Source organism: Chanos chanos, chromosome 1, assembly GCF_902362185.1.
Source record: "Chanos chanos chromosome 1, fChaCha1.1, whole genome shotgun sequence".
Taxonomy (NCBI): Eukaryota; Metazoa; Chordata; class Actinopteri; order Gonorynchiformes; family Chanidae; genus Chanos; species Chanos chanos.
Window position 1 is genome coordinate 53893794 of NC_044495.1, and position 21392 is coordinate 53915185.

At 41.8% G+C, this 21392-nt stretch overlaps 2 protein-coding genes across 2 annotated transcripts in view; one reads left to right on the forward strand and one right to left on the reverse strand.

Annotated features, from left to right (window-relative positions):
* The window catches only part of bicdl1 (BICD family like cargo adaptor 1), a 19881-nt gene extending 16159 nt beyond the window's left edge, over positions 1–3722 (reverse strand). Inside the window, exons 1-2 of the mRNA XM_030789363.1 lie at positions 3312–3722; positions 1611–1826 (exon numbers count right to left, since the gene is read on the reverse strand). Of these exons, the coding sequence (XP_030645223.1) occupies positions 1611–1826; positions 3312–3722 (627 nt within the window). The remainder of the gene's footprint in view (positions 1–1610; positions 1827–3311) is intronic.
* A 5585-nt stretch (positions 3723–9307) lies between these two features.
* The window catches only part of citb (citron rho-interacting serine/threonine kinase b), a 34166-nt gene continuing 22081 nt past the window's right edge, over positions 9308–21392 (forward strand). Inside the window, exons 1-4 of the mRNA XM_030765388.1 lie at positions 9308–10145; positions 11569–11714; positions 18065–18208; positions 18350–18469. Coding sequence (XP_030621248.1) covers positions 9308–10145; positions 11569–11714; positions 18065–18208; positions 18350–18469 — 1248 coding nt within the window. The remainder of the gene's footprint in view (positions 10146–11568; positions 11715–18064; positions 18209–18349; positions 18470–21392) is intronic.

Genomic DNA, 21392 nt, shown 5'->3' on the forward strand with positions numbered 1-21392 from the left:
AAGTGTGTGCAGAGAGAAACAGCTTGAGAGTCAAACAGTCTTCTTCTTCTTCATACTGACACAAGGCTGATTATGTATTCTAGTGATGATTCAAAGAGATTAACGCCAGTCTTCTTCTGTTTAAATGCTTTAATCTATGATTCATCCTATGTCTGCCCCCTCTCTTCCAAACCCACTTCCTTTAATTTAGAGAACCACTGATATCTATGGTATGGTTTTTTTTTTTTCAAGAATCATGTTTAGTTTCAGTTCTTTGAAATGAAAGAATTTATTAGACATTAAAAGCAACCACACATTTTCACTCCAGATGTTAGTTTTGAGGATTTTTATGTGATTCAATTTGTAGAGGGCTACAAAGCAGTATATCCTGGATGACACCAAAAACTTTCCCAGGCTTGCTTGTCAAAACTAATAGATTGGGGTTTTTTTTTTTTTATGGGCAAAGACTCTGCACAAGTTAAATGAAAGTGAAATACTTTCAGCAGAGCTTTTTGGTGAATAAATACCAAACTGAAAAAACAGAGAAAAATCTTCTAAACCTTAATTACCACAGAGCAGCTGGTTGGGCATTTTCAGAACTGACCGGTAATCGGGACGAACATCTAAGACTTTTGAATACTCTTCTGCTCATAACAGTTTTTTTGTTAATTAACTTGCATGTCTTGTTTATTCAAACTCCAAGCAGTTTTCCCTAAGTTATTTTTGCTACATTTCTGATGGCCATTATATAAACTGTTCAAGCCTACTTCATAGCCAAGCATTGCGGGACTATGTGGTACTTCTGAAAGACAGATGACAAGGTATTACATCAAGTGAGATATTCAGCTATGCTAAAGTTTTTCAATAGAACGTTCTAGCAAAACTTTTGGTGCACTGACATATGGTGGTGGCATTTCAGGCATCTCTGTTCCACGGCCATGAAATTTATTCATAGCATGGAGGATGTTTTCCTGCCTGCCAGTCCATGACATCTATAGGTATCTTGCCGTGCCAATTTGATTTTTGGAAAAGTATAATATAACCTCCGTTCTGCATCTTATTTTTTTGACCACATTTTATCTCCCGTTCAATATTCAGGTGAAACAGATCAAACCATTACAGACAAGCTTCAGTCCTACAGTGTTCAAACTCCCCCACAGTCCTAACAAATCAGAAAGACCCAAAAGTCAAACTCTGGACAGCTCTACGCTTTAAGCGCGATTATCAGTGGCCTGGGTTTACTCCTCTCCTCATCCAACTGATTTTTCCCGTGGTCTATAACCCAAATACCTTACTGTGCCACCCGACATCCATAACACAAGCAGAATTTCAGTTTTTAAAGCCCTCTTGTATAGTAACTGAATTTCTCCACGCCCAGAAAGGCATCTTTAATAACTCTGATAGATATAATCATATGATCATAAAACGTATATGTAATACTATGCCCCAAATCCAAAATTCAAACCCTCCAACACTAAAACGTTGACACTTCCGATACCACCGACATAGTTTTCCATGCTCATCGTTTTCGTTTCGGAGATAGTTCCGTACTAAATCTCAGCGTCATCCCAATCATAACCTCCCCGCCCCGTTTTTTCGTCGGGCGAGTCTGAACCAAGGGGGGCACTCACTCTGCTCAGTTGCTCCAGCAACCGGTGGTTCTGTTCGGACAGCTCGGAGATGGCTCGGCTCTTGTCTCGGTCGGCCTCCCTCAGCTGCACCTGCTGCCTCTCCAGCTCGCCCTGCAGCTGCTGCACGTCCGTCTCCAGCTCGGCCACCCGGCCCTCCCATTCCCCCTCTCTGCTCTCCAACCTTCTCCTCAACTCGTGTTTCTCCTGCTCCAAAAGCTAAAGGAAGGGGAAACAGGGGAGGGATCAAGAAAGAGAGGGAAAAGAAGAAGAGAGAACGAAAAAGAAAGGGAGATGAGTCACGGTGACCCCAAGAGGTTCACTAAGGAGGCGTCGTTGGAGTACAAGACTAGAAAGGGGAAGACTGTGGAACAAACAAAGGTGCACCAGTTTGATCTCTAGAGGGTTCACTGAGTGCAGAAGTATTCAATAGGTTACTCAGTAAAGTTACAAAACACAACTGTGAGGACCATCAAATCCTTGGGCCACTTTAATCAGTCAAATTAAACGCTGATACAAAGGCGACAGAGGGTTGGACGTGGGGTAGGGTCCTGAGTGATAATCAAAGAGGAAAACTAAGTCAGGTTCAATCAAAGAGAGGAAAGAGTGCAATTACACGATGGGGACAGACGGGGTGACAAAGGGCTGGACAAAGCTAAGAACAATCACATGGAGCGAAGCCAGGAATCAGTCAAGATTCTGGCTCTGAATCCAAGTCGAACGTCAAGGAACATTCACTGTCCTCACAGCACTGCTGATAAAAAACCAAAAAAAAAGCGTTACTGGCCATATGAGCGCTAATTCGGGTTAAATCTCACGCAACAAGCCACGGTTCTTGGTGTTTTCGGTTGATCTAAAATGCTGATTTGTGGTCTGAGATCAAAGCCAGTGACAGATGTGGTGGACAGGGCACGCAGAACAACCACGGAACACGACAGCAGCAGATGTGGTCACAGTAGGCCTCGGTAGAGCCAGCGGATTAGGCTTTGTTCTACTGCTTACCACGTGCTGGGTAGAGAGAGAGGATTGTACTGACCAGAAAACAAAAAAAAGGGTCAACATTGCGCTAAATTTGGATATGTTTAATAGCTTTGATGAATTTGGCTTATCAGTACGCAGCACTGGGTCTAGATTTGAGAGGTGATTTGTTTTTGGGGGTTTTTTTTCACTTGTTCTCATTGTGTGAGAGAACAGTCTGTGAGTTGAATATACCTATTATTATGATTATTCTTTTTGTTTGTTTGTTTAAGGGAAGAAATGTGCCACTGACAGGTGGTTTTGATGAAATTAGTCATGCTCCTCACACAAGTGACATGGACACAGGTGTGTTATACAACTGTCGATTGCATTTAGTGATTATTCTATTAGTCACAGAGGGTCAGGGTAAAACCAAGGGTAAACCGAGTATAACTGTATTCACTCAGCACAGGTATTTGAAAACATCGAGAAATATCTCAATGTTTTCAAGTACTTGTATTTAAAATAAAAAAAAAACTCTACCCATCTTCCCACCAAATGTTTCAGTTACTGTAAAAGGGCTTCTAAATAGGCTACTCTAATTTGATTTCTTTTTCTATATTTGCTGTTATTGTTAACTATAGCATATATTATCTAACATTTTATCAAATTATGTTTACTTCTTAAAATGGAGCCAAATTGCTGTTTAACTTAGTTGTTGCTAACGAACCCTCAGATATATCTTACCTCGAGTTTCTCATTTAAATCTTTGTTCATTTTTTCATATTGCTTTGTGAGATCTTGGTTACGCTCAAGTAGCGCCTTCCCAAGTTTAGCAGCCAAGACCAAGTCTTTCTCTTTTTGCCGGAAAAGCGACAGTAAGTCGGCATCCTGTCCGTTGACATGCGGCTCCAAGGCGGTTAACTCTAAATTATCTTCCTCCTCACGCTCTCCGGTAAGCAAGGCGAGCTCTTCCTCCAGCGCCATACCGAGACCTCCGGGACCAGTGTGTAGCAGCGAGTGAGCCTGAAATCCTCCTGTGTCTTGAGGGGGTTTGAGGCTGGGATCCAGCGTTTGCTCCATGCAGTCGCTGTCCAGCTCTAGGGGTGCTGAAATCGCGGCCGTAGACGTGTGCAGATCGAGGCAAAAAGCTGACATCGCCGCCCGGCGGACAAAAAGGCAAGAGATTAACTGCTTTACACCCAGTGGCCCAGCTTTCTCGGTGGGTCGATGTGACCTGGTCTGCTCTGTGTGGAAAATGTCGCCATGGAGAGTGTTGCAATGCCACGGAAAGCACTGTATCCACGGTTTCAAAGGTATTCCACAATTCCTCAGAAATTCAGGGATCCATGTTTCTTTCGTATTCTCGCAAAGTCGTATCTTCTCAATTTTCCATTTGCCAAGGCTTGTCTCCTTAAAGCATACACTAATCTACTCCTTAATCCGGAAAAAACACAACCCCTTCCAATGCAGGCGTGTATATCGCCTCTGTGATAATGAGTGAAATATTCTAAAGGTACCCTCTGTCTACTCTAGCCACCTTGACGAGCACTTTCCAAAGGTCGGTGTGTCCACCCCAAAACACCGGGGTCCCAGTTCCCCATTATCGTAGCCTCTTACACGGGAGGCATTGTGCAGATCCTATGCCTGAAACAGAAATTCTGAGATTGCTCTCGATTTGTGCACGAGCTCCAACGACCTCACCTCCTCCCATACCCAGCGCGCGCCCAGCGTATGTGACGTCAAGTGAACAACCTGTTACCAATAGCCACCCATTGGCTGAATATGATAACGCCACGTTATTGCTGCACTACGTATTGGACACTAATGTTATTGTTGATATTATGATTGCATATACCCTCTCATAACCTTCTGACAAATATGAAACATTTACCGTACACAAACTGACGCAGGGCGTGTGGAAATCACATGAATTTGCACAATTACATATTAATAAAAAAGCAAACAAACAAAAAACAGAGTTTGAGAAGCAGCCATGTGCACATATACAAACACACTCACACGGATGCACGCACACGCGCGCGCGCACACACACACACACACACACACACACACACAGTAACAACCACATACACCATCCACAAACATGCCCACACATATACACACAAACCACACAGCTCAAGATATTCGATACACACAAACGTAAACACATAACTATACACACATGTCACACACTGACACGCTCATGCTTCACATTTTGTGTTACTGGGGCTTGACCTGACCCCATTACTGCACAGCGGGAGCTTTCAATTTTCTTTTTCTCTTTTTTTTTTTAAACTGAAAACAACAAACACCATGGGATTATAAAGGCACTCTAATCTCCATAGCCGAAAACATCCTGCTATTGTGTTAAGAAGTGCAAATACCAAGGCCAGTTACCTCAGCAGGAGGGTACACAAGCTTTCTGTTACTGGACAATAGGAGGGAGATTGGCTCTTAAATCTCTGCACCCTCTGCCACCAGACGTTGGCTATAGTGATTATACTGGTCTACTGCACAGTGCTTCAATCATACATCAGTTTATTTTATCATGCAGTAGTAACCTTAATGAGAGCTGTGTGCCATTGTGTTTCCATTAGCGACGTGAATGTTCTGGAATGAATGAATGTATGTGTGAATGTATGAGTGGCAAAAAACAAAGGCTTTTCTTGTGGACCGTAAAAAAAGAACGCCACAAAAGAAGTAGGTCACTGCCATCTTTATGTTACTCTCATGACCAAAAGCACCATATTCGTTCAATCACTCATGGGTAATTTGGCTAAAGAGGATGGACAGAGAGGCCTCTTTGATAGACAAGGGCTCTTAGTGGGTTTTGGTGTTCTAATCTCTGCTATTAAAACACAGTCCCTCTTTGGCAAATGGATAGAAAATTTGTCTGACAAGCTTATGAATAAAAATATTGTCTCAAAGGCTGGTCATAAGGGTTGACGTCAAAATAACAGGCACTAATAATTTTATCAGCAAATGAATGTATGGATAGCTGATTGATATGTAAATATCTAAATAAAAAATTAAATACATTAAATGTATACAGTAATAAATTCATAAGACAAAAAAACTTTCTTTCTTTCTTTCTTTCTTTCTCGCCTGAAGAATTACTATACTTTGCTTTGAATTGAAAATGTAAAAGCATTAATTGATACTGTATGAGGTGTTTTCACATATTAGGGTATAGGCCTTTCACAGAAAGTGTCAGGTCTATTCAATGTCAGTCAACTATTCCTACCATGTTACTACTCTGTTCTTGTTTCTGAAGGGTTACTCTTACTCTTTTGATTCACTCCCATACAGAAGGAATGAGCAGATGTGTGTATTACGACTGTACCAAAGAGACAAAGGTCTTCTTAATCAATTACGGCTCCTCAGAGCAAAAGATTAGCTTGTACTTAATGTAATCCCAGTGCTAACAAAATCAGGACATAGTGGCTGAGAGCCCACTTTTTTTTCTCCCCCAGAGCTCTGAATCAGATATTTATTTATCTGTTTGAGCACGAAAAGTCTGATAAAATTTTCATTCCAGGAATAACCGATAAACATGAATTCTTCCACCTGACACGCAAAAACTAGGCAATAGTGCACCCTGGTGGAAGGCACTTGTCAATCCATCTTGCTCAGTATTTTTAACCGATACTTTATTCATTTTTTCATGTTCATGTTTAATATCACAATGTACATTTCCTATGAGATATAAACCATAAGATTTAAGTGTATACTCTCCTGTTTGTCCATAAAAATGATATTTAACTACATGGAAAGCAAAACCCTTAATGCGGTCAGAAATGCACCACCAAACAGATTAATTTGTTCTCTTATAATAAAAATCTAGTACTTGCGTACTTAACAGGTACTAGTCAGATCTCACTGTCTCTGTGAAATGGTTCAGAGCACATCTGTGAATCATATAGGTGAAAGATTGCTCCTATACTCCATTTTCAAACTGTTATAATTTGAATTCTGTAATGTATCTCACACAAAGCTCTGGCTGATTAAGAATTTGTGTAAATAATGTTTTCTCTCAGGTCTGTCTTTTTTTGTCCCTGCTTTCAATGAAAACTCTTTTCAGCATCCTGTATCCCTTATATAAGCTCTTGTCTTAGTCATAGATCTGACCTAATGACACTCTCGGTGCTCTCCTTTTCATTTGAAAAAGAATGAAAAAAAAAGAATAAATATATACAGTCTCGGTGCAGTTATGCAATCCTCACTTTTTCAAATTACGGTGAGCACTGCTTTTAAAACCAGTGTTCTGCTCAAAGAGCTCACAGTCCTTACATAAGCCTCCAATTCACCGTGCAATTCCCTTTTCTTCCATTAGAGGTCGCTGTGTGCTCCGTGGCAAGGCTGCCAAATGCGCTGACCATCATATGATGTAGTGCATTCTTTATATTCAAATGAACGAACAAAGGCGTTATTAGCATATATTTTTCATCAGACACAAACTTTCTGAGCTGTATGAAGCATAAGTCAATATACAACAGCTCACTGAATCAGCTCAAAGAAAATCAGTCCGAGTATGATGCAACTGGCACCACATCTTGAGTTAAATGAGTACCAGAATTGACAAGATTCACTGTAAACAAGTGATTGTATATTCTAATGGCTTAACATTCAAACTCACAGCTGGACAGAGTCTGTTTACACAGTGTTTGTTTCCATTGTTTGTTCTTTTCCTCTTCCACCTATAGTTCAAGCCTCTCTCACACACACACTGAGGGGGTTGCTCTTAATTTCCACTCTATCTCTCACTTCAATGTTTCCCAGTCCTACTGCTAAAGGCCCGTAGCTCTGTGCATTTTAGCTCTTTCTCTCTCTCTCTCTCTCTCTCTCTCTCTCTCTCTCGCTCTCTCTCCCCCCTCTCTCTCTTTCTCTCTCTCTCTCTCCCTCTCTCGCTCTCTCTCTCTCTGTTCTAACACATCTGCTTTTCCTAATAAAGGGCTTGATAATTAGTTAATGAGTTGAATCGGATGTGCGTAGAGCAGGGAGATAGCTAAAGTATGTGGTGAGGTGAGCCTGCAGGAGCTGGATTGGGAAACACTGTCTCAAATCTTACCAGGGGTTGTAAACACTGCCTTAAATCTGATCTCTCAAATCCGACCAGAGAAATGAGTGCATTCAAACAGAGCCGTCCTTTCAGTTTGGCTGAATGCATATTTATGGGTGAATTTTTATACCGTAATCCAACTCTTCACAGCTGGTATTACAGCACCTGGTTTTGAAGTCCTGTAGAAATCGATATTTCAAAATAAGCCTGGTTGAACGCCTTTCACAACAACAGCATAAATGATTTCTCCTCCGTTGGTGATCAGTGAGCAGTGAACTGAAGTACCGGCAATTAGACAGATGTTCTTTGTGAAAGTTGGAAGTGAGTCGATATTATTAGCCTTCGCCTTGTCTTTTTGCTGTTCTGCCTGAACAGTGAATTTCAGCTGACTGCATTAAATGTTTTCCAAATATCAACGGCGTTTTTTGTTTTTTTTTCTAATGTGACATTTGGTATTGAAAAAAAAAAATCAATCAGATTTAGCAGATATTGTTTTTAACACCGTTTCCCAAGAAATGTTCCTCTGTCCTCGCGTTCCCCAGGGGTGTCATAGCATTGACTAGCTTGAATAACATACAATACCTTGTTGCTTGGTAACATCAACAGAGTCCTGCTGTATGCGTCCAAGCCCCTGCTTGTATGGAAATAAAGCTTTTTGGTGTTCAGGTTTACACTATACTGCCTCTGAAGTTCCCTCTGCATATTATCTACATCCTGGTCAGTTAGTGGTATTGTGTTATTTGTTGCTGTTGTTGTTGTTGCTGCTGCTGTTGTTGTTGTTGTTGTTGTTGTTGTTGTTGTCGTTGTTGTCTTCGTCGTCACTGCTGTTGTTGTTGTTGAGGGTATTTATGTTTTCTAGACAGATTTGTCTCCTCATAGAAAGTCTTCACAATCCAGCGTGTGTTTTAGCATGACATCAGAACAGGCCAAGTCTAAATTCTACAAGTCAAAATTAAAAAAAAAAGGATGGCACTCTGATTTGGAACTTTGTTTGTCTTCATCTTATGATGAAGAATTTCAATATAAAAAAAAGTTTATTTTTATTACACACAATTTTCTCTTGGGTGTTAATCAAATAAGCAAAACATAATAAGTACAATGACATAATTCAAACTAGAGCAATACTGGATGCTATTATCACAATATTGCTGTTCTGTGCCACCTTTAAAAGAGATTAAATTAAACTGTCAAAATGGGAGTAATTTTTTTAATATTTTCACAGGGCTCTGCTCTAGTGTCAGAGAACCAAGTGTCATTGACAATGAAGACCACCTGAACTGATCTCAAAACAGCAATGTCCCAGTGCCTGATAATAACTCCAATGTGTCATGTATAGACCAGTGACGCACAAAAGTTTAATTACTGCATTCCCAAAGTGCCACATTAGTGTTTAAGCATCAGTATAGAAAACAGTTTAACGTTGACACCGCCTCAATCCTGTTTTCTGAAATAGAAGATTGTGACTCCTCTTACGTGGTTGATGTAAAAAAAAAAGGACTTCTTTGGAGGCAGCCAGAACCAGCAAACCACCGCTCTTATCTTATTACCTGTCTCAGAACCTATCCAAGGTTTTCTCACCTTAGGGCTGTAACCAAGATTCCTCCACATGACTCTGCAGGATGTACATTTACATGGGCAGATACTCCACTGCTCAGTGCCCGCACATACTCAGTACCGGCACATGCCCAGTACCTACACATGCTCAGTACCTGCACATGCCCAGTACCAGCAAATGCCCAGTACCAGCACATACTCAGTGCCCGCACATACTCAGTACCGGCACATGCCCAGTACCTGCACATGCTCAGTACCTGCACATGCCCAGTACCAGCAAATGCCCAGTACCAGCACATACTCAGTGCCCGCACATACTCAGTACCGGCACATGCCCAGTACCTGCACATGCTCAGTACCTGCACATGCCCAGTACCAGCACATGCCCAGTACCAGCACATGCCCAGTACCGGCACATGCCCAGTACCTGCACATGCTCAGCACCTGCACATGCTCAATACCTGCACATGCCCAGTACCAGCACATACTCAGTGCCCGCACATGCCCAGTACCTACACATGCTCAGCACCTGCACATGCTCAATACCTGCACATGCCCAGTACCTGCACATGCCCAGTACCAGCACATGCCCAGTACCTACACATGCCCAGTACCTGCACATGCTCAGTACCATCACATGCCCAGTACCTGCACATGCTCAGCACCTGCACATGCTCAGTACCATCACATGCCCAGTACCTGCACATGCTCAGCACCTGCACATGCCCAGTACCAGCACATGCCCAGTACCATCACATGCCCAGTACCTGCACATACTCAGTGCCCGCACATACTCAGTACCATCACATGCCCAGTACCTGCACATGCTCAGTACCTGCACATGCCCAGTACCAGCACATGCCCAGTACCTACACATGCTCAGTGCCTGCAGCCATTGGGTAGATGCCCTCAAGATGGCATCATGTCACCTGGTCCACCCAGGAACCCAGTGAAAACAAACACTGGTATGTGGAAACTTCTACCAATAACGTTATTTTCTTTATGTGCGTGTCAAAGATATAAACCACACAAGAGTAGTATGAAAGAGGAATATCTGTGTGTGTGTGTTGCTATGGTGTAAGTAACAGTTCTGCTGTCACTGTCCATGTGCCTGTTCTGGGACGCTGGTGTCTGGGACGCTGGTGCCTAATGGTTCCTTTGAAAAAGCATTACAAATCTTCTCAAATTCAGTTAGGATTCCAACTTCGTCTCAATTCACGGTAATACATCTACATATGTATCTAAGCTTTAAAACAGCTTTTTTTTTGGCAATATCTAAAAAAAAACTGTGGAAGAATTAGAATGTGAAAAGCACAAGTTTAATTATTTGAATGAGGACAAAGGGAAATATCTCTTGATGCATTCCGGCTCTTTTCACCAAGTCTCAACATTTTCTTTTAGTGCTAATTAGTGTTGCTTTAGCGAGCGGAGAGGAAATGTGTCGCTTAATGAGTGACTTTTTTTACGTCAGCGGCACGCTCTCATTTTGCGAGAGTCAAATAAACGGATATTGACTCAGAGTCATCCTCTTGCCAAGTCGCTGCTGGGATCAGTGCATTACCATGGCGATACGTCAGTGAAAGAGAAGATATCAGAGCAGTGGGGTGCAGAGTGTCAGATCAGAGGCAAAGTAGGGTCGCTGTGAGGGGATTAATGCCAGTGTTGTAAGGAAAGAGAGAGAGAGAGAGAGAGAGAGAGAGAGAGAGAGAGAGAGAGAGAGAAGAGCAAGGGAGAAAGAAAAAGGGAGAGAGAGCACTGAGTTTAGGCTGTGAGTCAGTCTGCATATATTACTGTGATTAGCAAGGGTAACAGCAAAGCAGAGAGAGGAGAGAGAGAGAGAGAGAGAGAGAGAGAGAGAGAGAGAGAGAAAGGGAGATAGAGACAGGGAGAGAGAGAGAGAGAGAGGAAGAGAGAGGGAGAGAGAGAAAGGGAGATAGAGAGAGGAAGAGAGAGGGAGAGAGAGAGAGAGAGAGAGAGAGAGAGAGAGAGAGAGAGAAAGGGAGATAGAGACAAGGAGAGAGAGAGAGAGAGAGAGGAAGAGAGAGGGAGATAGAAAGGGAGATAGAGAGAGGAAGAGAGAGGGAGAGAGAGAGAGAGAGAGAAGGAGATAGATAGAGAGAGAGAAAGAGCGAGGAGATAGAGAGAGAGAGAGAGAGAGAGAAAGGGAGGGAGGGAGGGAGGGAGGAAGGCAGAGAGCGTGCGTGTTTTTGTTCATATCTGTGATGTGTGAGAGAGTACTGGGTTGCTGCTTAGCTCTAGAATGCAGTTTCCCTCTCTCCGCCTTCTCCTCCTCCTCCCCTCTTTCTCTGCCTCTTCTCTCACTTCTCCCTCAGTGATCTGATCTCTCTATCTTCCTCCTCAACAACTCACTGTTTCCCCCGCTCTCAGTCATTGTTCAGAATGATTCCTCTACTGACTACGAGCCGAAGAAGCCAAGCTCCCGGCCTATGGCTGCCCAACAAGACTCAGTACTTTTGGGCTTTCCGACACTGGACTGGACCCTTCTGAGGCGGCTCTTCGACAGGGCAACAACAGTGCGTTGATCAACTCGGTAAGTACTGCCGGGGTTTTCCGACACTTTTTTACACTCACAGGAAAGAATCTGCATGTGTGTGTCTGTCCGTGTGTGTGTGTGTGTGTGTGTGTGTGTGTGTTTGTGTGTGTGTGCGCGCGCGCTTCTGTTTGTGTGTTCATATAGGCACAAGATAGGGAGATGACAGGGGGAAATGCCCAGTTAGGTAGGTGAGTGAGAAAGAAAGAGAGAGAGAGGGAGAGGGAGAGAGAGAGAGAGAGAGAGAGGGAGAGAGAGAATATGAAAGATAACAAAACTACTACTAATGCTCACTCTTAGTGTTATTTGTACTGATGTCCATCCTCTGGCATAGCCTAAGTACAGGTGGTAGCTCAGATGGTGGTACAGCAGACAGGTAATGTAAACCTTGATGCTAGGCTTCCAGCACAGGTGTTAACACAGTCAGAGGCAGGACCCCAACCATGTGTCACCACATTAAAGTACTGTAACAGTCACACACTACTCTTATGTCTAGCCATCTCCGCTCTACCAAACATGATTTATTGTTTCCCTATCCAAGAGATGGTGTTTTTTGAAGGATAATTTTGCATTGTTTTCTGTGCTGTATAGAATAGAATAGAATAGAATAGAATGTGAAAAAAAAAAGATTATTTATTTGTCTGTAAATGTTGGGTCTTTAACTCTAAACTTTTTATCACTTCTCTGTGTAGTGGAGCAGAGAGTTTAAGTCTGTTTGAAAGACTGCACTGAGTCTTAAAGACAGACCGTAATGTGTCTGTGTTTGGTCTGTAGCCCAATGCATGGCTGCCTATAGTGTGCAGTGAAGTGGAAATATACTGTATGTGGGTGTAGGCACTGAAAAAAAAAATGGATTTAAAAACATAGGAAAGAGCAGTATGAAGAGCTAAGGCGAATAGTCTTATTTCTATGGAAACAGAGTATTCCCCCTCCTCCCCCTCCCACACACACACACACACACACACACACATACCCACAGCCCTCTCTACTGCTGCAGGTGAGTGAGGAGTTCTCTTTTTTTTTTTTTTTAACTTAACTGTGAAACTGATTGGCTGGCATTCAGACTACGTAAATGCAGTGTTTCAGTCAGAGAAGTTGGCAGCTGGGTACACCCCTTTGGTAAATTTTTTTTTTGGTCAATTAAGTTATCGTTTTCGGGGTCAGACGGTGTCACGCCGCACAAATCGGCCGGGGGGAGAGGAGCAAATTGTTGCAGCGAAACATGATGTGTTTTCGGAAACTCCAGACCTTTTAAAATCTGAAGTTTGATGGGGTGTTTTTTCTGGAGGTTTATAGGCTTACAGGCGGATCAGGGTGGGCTCTCTATCTCTTTGCCTGCTAAGCCAGTCCAACTCTCTGCGTCTGTCTTTTTTTTTTTTTTCTTTCTTACCGAGTGTCAAATGCTGACAGAGGAATGTATCAGCAGTTTGTCAACAGAGCACGTGACGGCTTCTGTGGAGCTTTTCCACAGTTGACAAACCTCAGAGAATCGCCTGAATTGCAAGCCAGACCTGTTATTAAGTTGTAATGATCCTGTTGTTTTAAAAATTGAAAAAAAAAAGAAAAAAGAAAGAAATCTTGTCATTCAGTGTGGCGTGCGTGAACAGACGCGGCGAGCTACGCCGCACGAAAAAGCCTCTGTGTCTTGAGCGATGTTTTAGATGTGATGGCGGGAAAAAAAAATAGCGTTTCTTTTTTTTGTTTAAAGCATAGTCTAAGGCAAACTCTCATTCCCCCCGCTGTGTGAATCAATGCATTTTAATGTGAGTCGTGATGAACTGAGTGCAGCAACAGGAACTCACAGTAATCCTCCCGTGCCTTTACACCAGCCTCACGCTCACTGGCGGCTGATCCCGTTTGCCTGTCACTGCTTCCTATTTGAATATTGCCCCCCCCCCCCCCCCCCCCTCCTAAAAAAAAGAAAAGAAAAAAATAAAGAAAGAAAAGCGTCGAGGAGCAGTACAGTCGTGACCAGATACTGTGCTGCGCTGATCAGGTGGCGAAATTATTGCCTTCCTTCCAGTCGTGACAAGAGCTGAGGCAAAACATCCACTCCGTGGTCATGGAAACAAGTGGTGGTTCAACACAGAACACAGAGAGAGAGAGAGAGGGAGAGAGAGAGAGAGAGAGAGAGAGAGAGATGTGCTTCAGGAGTGAAAGAAAAGAAAAGTGAGTGAATGGATTTACTGTAACTAACATTTTAAAATGAAATCGAATGCTTGGCATTGTTCCTCCGTGGCTGTGACAAAAAAAAAAAAACAACAAAAAACAAAACGAAACAAAAAAAAAAAACCAAACTTGTCTACTAGGTCGTACAGATATGAAGGTCTCGGAGTGCACTGGAATCTGCGCCACTACTCTCACCTCAGCAGGTCCATGATTCACCTACGCCTACAACACAGATAACCAAACTCCTGCTACTGTGAAAACATTGGACACAAGCTTGACTCATCCAAAACATTTTCTCAACAGAGAAACACAAAGCAGAGAAGCCGTGTGTTGTGTGTTTACCTGTAGGGTTTCTTAGAAGCGGTATCTGCAGAGAAGACCCCTCTAATAATGTTTATTCATTTGAAGTCTCTTGTCTGAGGTGTATTTGTGGGCAACATACAGCCTTGTAGTTAGCAGAATATTATCTCAGTGCAGATAAGAGATGCTTGTCTATAGATTGCGGAATGTTCCAACAATGCCTGTTTACATAATTACATTGAATTATAATTGGAAAGGAAAAAGTGGGTAAACATAGCTCTCTCTTGACCGTCCATTAATGAGTCTCTATTAAAACATAATGATCTGATGTATCTGATGTGACTTTGGACACTGACTTTTAACTGCGTCAAAAAAAAAAAATGTCATAAACGTGTAGCAAATTTGTTTGAGAGAGTGTCAAATATAACACAAGGCTAATTTTTCTCTTAATGACAAAGCCACCTCCACTGATGCAGATTGCAATCAACTGTCTGAATGAAACCTTCTGTGTGTAATGATATAATTAGTTGATTATAACTTGCATGCTGTGGTGTAAAGTGTGAGAAAATGTTCACTGAACAAAAACTGAACTGTCAGATCAAAGCAGAGGGTGAGAGAGAGAGAGAGAGAGAGAGAGAGAGAGAGCACGCAACACCCATTCTCACTTTCCAAAGTACAGACTATTGTTTTTAACACTGGGAAATATAAAAATGAAATGAACCAGCTTGTCCGGTCGCCCGTCTCTCGTGTCTTCTGTGGGCACGATGGCTTGTGAATTAGTCAGCTGAAATCCAAGAGCCATCTGGCGTTACATGTTAATGCAGTTTCCACATCACAATGGCTCCGTGGCCCTGATTATTGGTGCTAATGAAGATCACATAACAGTACCACTGTATTGGTTACATGCTAACAGATTTCATATTTTGTCATGACTATGACATATTACCATATTAAGAACTCAGCTGTTCCACATCACATGTTAGTGACATTTGTAACATACTTTACAACAATTGTGTTACAGTTCTAATGAAGTTGTTACTATTCACAAGTGTCTTGTCCTGCTAGCTCTCCTCTCTGATCATTTAGAATGAACAAAGTCCGTTTAAAAATGGACAAAGTATGGATTTGGAGATAAATAAACAGTCATCTGAAGAAATATTTCCTTTATTTTACTGGGACAAAGTGATAGTACTGGTATAATGTAGAGCTAAGTCAAATGCCCAGTAGCTAGCAACTGGTGTGTTTTATTTCTGATAGTGGTAGCTTTCTGTGGATATGTCCAGGAACTGGTACTGAACCATGATAATTCTCCAGAGGTTAGTTACTTGTGATGTATAGAGCAATTTTAAAATGCTCTAGATTAGACTATAATTGAATAAAGAAATGTAAAAGTAGGAAAAGAATTCCTCTTTGAGAGGAATTCAAATTCTCTGGTGTCTCAATATCTTATTGACATTTCGCCTCCCCACACTCCCATTTTCCCAGCTGGCCCTCTGTCTGAGCTGGCCCTCTGTCTGTGTAATGTGTGTGGGTTAAGTGGTCTGCAGTGCTACAGTTAAGATTGCTCCATGGTCAGTTTTTCCACTCTGTTTGCTGATGCAGTGCTCCAGAATTCCGTTTGAACCTGTTCCACTAAACAAGATGGCATCAGTGAGCTTCGGCAGAGAGAGAGAGAGCGAGAGAGAGAGCGAGAGAGGGAGAGAGAGGGAGAGAGGGGGAAAGAGAGGGAGAGAAAAAGACAGAGAGACATGGAGAGAGAGAGAGAGAGAGAGAGAGAAAGAGAGAGACATAGAGAGAGAGAGAGAGAGAGAGAGAGAGAAAAAGACAGAGAGACAGAGAGCACTCTGCTATCAAGCAACACTCTCTACTTTCAGTGTTTTACTATTTCATAAGACAAACATCTAAATAGCCTAAAATGGTGGTTGTTTCAGGACTGGGGCCTTTATTTCAATGGTATGAATTTATTTGGAGTCCTTATCACAACCGCAACTTTAAAGGATACGTTAAATAGCTTGTGAAGCTTCATTAATTAGTATGGAGACCCCATAACTGCCAGTTTGGAGCGCTTTTAAAGCTGTGTTCTTAAACTGTTTTGTTTGTTGGCTGTGTTTTAATGACTCACCAGTGTATGTTATGTGTCGTTAACAGTAACATCCCACACTATTGTGAAATTGCCGTGTCATCGCACTTCCAATGGATATTTGCCACCGTCAGAAGAATAAGACAGATTCATGTTTTTTTTTTTCTAATTTACACAATTAAAAAACAACCAAAACCAAAAACAGTGAAGACTATTTAAAGTGTTGGTTGACACTGAGGACGAGTCATCGACATGATGGTTCCCTCTGCTGTCTGTTGGAGGTTGGATATTTTCTGTGAATTTCGGTTTTTCCATTTTACTCTGACGTTTCACTCCCTTTGTGGTTCCCAGAGCGGTGGATTTCGAGTGTCCTGTGAATGGCTTGCTCTGTCTTGTGTCATGTTCTTTCACGTGTTTAAGTGCATGTATTCTGACAGTGTGTGATGGCTCTTGGCTCCTCTCTGAGAGCTTTGATGTGGAGAGTGTGTATGTGTCCATATTGCCGGTCAAACTATATGAATATGATTAATATGCACATCTCTCCACTGGCCTCAGATTGATGGTTTGGAAAGAGAAATTAATCTATAAGCTTCTTCATTGTTGTGTGAGTGCATGTGTGTGTGTGTGTGTGTGTGTGTGTGTGCGCGCACGTGTGTGTTTGTGTGTGTTGTAATCGTAAGCCTCTACACAGTTAGTAGAGTGTGTTGTAAACCCAGGGGTTGTTTTTTCAGAAAGAAAGAAGGGGAGAGAGGGGGAGAGACAGGGAGAAAAAAGGAGGGAGTGTGGAGGTGTGAGAGAGAAGCTTGAGCTTTTATTAGCACCTCTTTTATTCTGTCGTTCATTCTCTCCCCCTCTCTCTCTCTCTCTCTCTCTCTCTCTCTCTCTCTTTCGCTAAGGCAGAAAAATGTACACTAGAGAATGGCAATCAAAGCCACAGTATGCATGTCTAACATGATTCTGCCCGAAAACTAAAAATAAACTACACTACAAGTATGTGTACTGGCACAAGCCATGAATATAAATGTTCTTTTTTTATACATAATTCAAAAGATTATGGGAGGTTTACGGAAGGGACGAAGCCTATACCTCGCGTTTACATTAAATATTTAGAATATATTTAACTACGTGGAGGTAATCAAGAGAATTTTTCTGCATGATGTCAGAGATATCTTGCTCATATGTTTTTAGTTCTGACAAGCTTCAGTAACGCAGTCCACATAACGTTTCTTAATTGCGGTGATTAATGTGTCATTCTCTCATACTGAGAGTTCTGGTTATATGAGGGACACATTGTAAACAACATCATCATTTCTGAAGTGACTCTTTCTTTAGTGTAGGTTCATTTGACACTGAACATCGACCTTCTTAACTTATGTATTTTATCTAAAACTATGTCTAATAAAAAAAAAAACATCTATGCCGTTTTAATGCGTTGTTTTGCTATGGCACAAATACAGTCAGCCATGTTATGAGTGATTTTTTTGAGAGAGATGCCAATTTTTTCTCTCTCTCTCTCTTTTCTCTTCCTCTTTTCTGAAGGAAGCCTGCGGAAGCCTTAATCTCTAAGACCACGATCACACTCAAAAAGGAAAGAACTTCACAGCTTATACCTTTAACTGCAAGAATTTACTGACATCGGATTGAAGGTATGCGATTTCAATTCACATTTATCAACGTATATCACTCCAAATACACGCAGGCCAACTTTATCTTCATAGAGCTGTCAGAATGAACAGGACTTTGAGGATGGCCCTGCATGCTTTTTCTCTGTCCCGTTCTGATAGATGGAACAGGAAATCTCCAAAGTGCAGCGTAAAATGTCTGATCTGGAATCAGTCCTGCAGCAGAAAGATGTTGAACTAAAGGCTTCAGAGACGCAGAGAACCATCTTAGAACAAGACCTGGCAACTTACATCACAGAGTGCAGTGTAAGTAGTTGACCACTCTGTATAGTTATACGCGCGCGCGCGTGTGTGTGTGTGTGTGAGAGAGAGAGAGAGAGAGAAACGTTAAATATGAGCTGTCGTGTTACACACTAACTCGTTGGTCTTTCCCATGTGTTCTCAAAGAGTCTGAAGCGCAGTCTGGAGCAGGCTCGCATGGAGGTGTCTCAGGAGGATGACAAGGCCCTCCAGTTGCTCCATGACATTCGGGAGCAGAGCAACAAGCTGCAGGAGATCAAAGAGCAGGTAAAACCTCCCTCCGACTGCCCCTTGTCAGAATGAACCATACTATATCTTCAGTCCACACACATTGGACAACTGCCAGCTGTTGTTGGCTAACTGTTCATTGATTTTTGAAAAAAAAAATAATTACAAATCTTCCATCAATCAATCTTCAATATAATTATGTTGTCAATGCCGTAAAGTTAATGTGTTGTATTCATGGTTGTATACATGCTTGGTTTGTAGTCTGCCTCTCTCGGAAGTCACAGACAAAAGCATCTGCTAAATGAATAAATGTAAAATGCAAACGTAAATGCAAATGTTATATTTCGAGGTTGGAAGGGGTTTTCTGTCTGGAAGCCCAAGTAAAGGAGGTAATTTAGGAATTGCCTGTGATTAGTCTGTATCATATGTGACTTTTGACTGGAGCTACTCAAGCTGAAATTCTGTGAATCTCTGTCACACGATATTGTCTCATCTCCACTGGTGGTGGTGATGATGGTGGGGGAGTTGTACGGTCGGACATTTTGTCTTCCTGTCACCGAAGTGTTAATTACACACACACAGGAAGCTGACACCTCTACTCCTAAAGCAGGTGTTCGCATTATTAACTTTAGGACCCATGTTATAACGTGAGCAGTTTCCATACAGGTAGGAGAAGAGGGGCCATCTGCCAACGCTGGACATGTGCCAGTTAAGCTCCGTTTAAGAGAGGGCTTGAAATATTACAGATACAGACAGCACCAAAATGTTTATGTACTTAACATAGGAGATTTATGACAGATTGGGAACGAAGTTGTCCCCAATGGGATATCTCCTTACAGCCGCGATAGTTCATTCCATCACTGAAGAATGAGGTGAGGGATATCGCTGGTGGATGCAACGATGTGAAATCTCGGGGCCAAATCCATATTGTTGGTGATAGAGCAGGCTGGAGAGAAAAAAACCAGCCTGCTCTTTTGCATGCGCCTGGCAGCGTTCTCCCAAGCGCTAGCTCCATCAGCCTGCCGTTGTCATGGAGATGAAAGCTGTACCTAGGAGTGAAGGGAGTGCAGATGCAGCAGGGATACTGCTGTGACAAGTCGCCCAAAGCCTTGAATTAGTGACGAAAAAAGCGTTCAGATGAACTCGTTCCTCTCTGCTCGTCCTTCAAACGGTTTGAATGAGGTTCTTTCAAGGAAAAAAAGATATCAATTTCTCTCTAAGGAGATATTGGCCTGAAGTAGGGTTTGCGTGTGCGTGTGTGTGTGTGCGCAGTGGCTTATCAGCTAAGTTTTGTGATATGTTTGAAGCGCCTTTACAGGCCAACAAATCATAATATAATCATATAAACGCAATGTTTTCACTGCTGAATTGTTGATAGCGATGCGTATTGTCTGCCAAGCTGGCTTTTCTGTGGAGCCAGGCTGGCATTTTTTTTTAAACAAATGTTTTTGCAGAAGAAGCTGCTTAACAAGCATGCACTACAACTAATTATATATCAAGTACGCACTTGTTTTGTTTCCCAATTAGTTAATATTGTATGTTGCTCTTTTTTTTTTATTCATGGCTCAGCCTACAGCTCTCTGGTGCATTTTCATCCTCTGTCTATCCAGAGGTCTTTGCTTTTCTGTTTTCAAAAACAGCGATGTCTGTCAGTTGCTAGTTTCTCGCATTGGATATAATCACAATACAGACTCAGAAACCATGTCCTGTACTAAACTGAACCTCACAATTGAATACATCTAAATCCAAACTTTAGCTCATAAACAGAGTTTTCTCTGAAGTCAGAGAGACGAAAAGGGTGAAGATGAACTTAAGTTGACCTACGAGGGTTCTTAGGGGTAATGTTAGGTAGCAGGGGGGAGAAAGATTCTTTATCCTTGAGTTTTTGTTCCTGGAGAATGAGAGGCAGTTAAACAAAAGAACAGTGCTTTCCTGCGATTTAGATTCTGCCTTCTATCCATATTTGGAGATCCTAGTTCCTCTTCTCACGTTGCTATTGCTTTGTGTTTGAAATCCCACGCAGATCTGTGTGAATCTAGAAGAATGCTGTAGATCAATATATCACTGTATGATATGAAAAGCCAGTCTATGAAACCTCTGGAGGAGGTCTACTGTCAAATATAAACATTCATTGGAGGTTGAAATCCATACATTAGATCTGGACTGTAGATTTTCACCTTCTGTGAAAATTAAAAGCAATCGAATTGTCTTTAGGGTGATTATAGTGATTTTCTGGCTATGCTTAGCATAGAACAGGAGGCTTGGTACCTGGAGACCTGGGTATCTGGTGCTGAAACTATCATTTAATAGATGCTACAGCCAAATCTACTGCTTTGTAGACTGTTGTCTTTGTTCTTCTCTGTTATAAATGTGTGTACACTGTAAATACATTAAATTGGTTGATGTTTTCTATTATGTTTGTTTTTGTGCAATTTTCTACGTGTTCAGATTTATCTGGGGTTTTTTTTGGTTTTTTTCTCGCTTCAAAAAATCTTTTGTATCGATCTGCTTTTATGGGTGATTTCCAGTGTAATTGCTTTGTTTCATTTGGTGGCTCGAAGGGACAGATTGATACATTAAAGGTGTATGACAATGACCCAGAATGGTATGTTAATGGATTAACAACTTGGATTTCATCCAGATGCACAACAAGATGGTAATTTCACAAAATGTCAAGTACGTTTTTACTGTGGCTGTTTGCCCAGTAGTTAATCCCACTCACTATAAGAAAGTGTGACTCAAATGTTAAAGAAAACGTAATTTCAGGCTCATAAATGACATTTTAGAGAGGTAGTTTTGGTCTTCAGTAGCCACTGCATACAGAACTTTAGGGAGTTTCTTAAATGTCTATTATTACAGAATCTTAATACAAGGATTATTACAGATTTATAACAATTGTTATTAGCTCTGGACATGGTACCACAATTTATTACATTATCCATTCAGTTTAACTTCCTTTGGC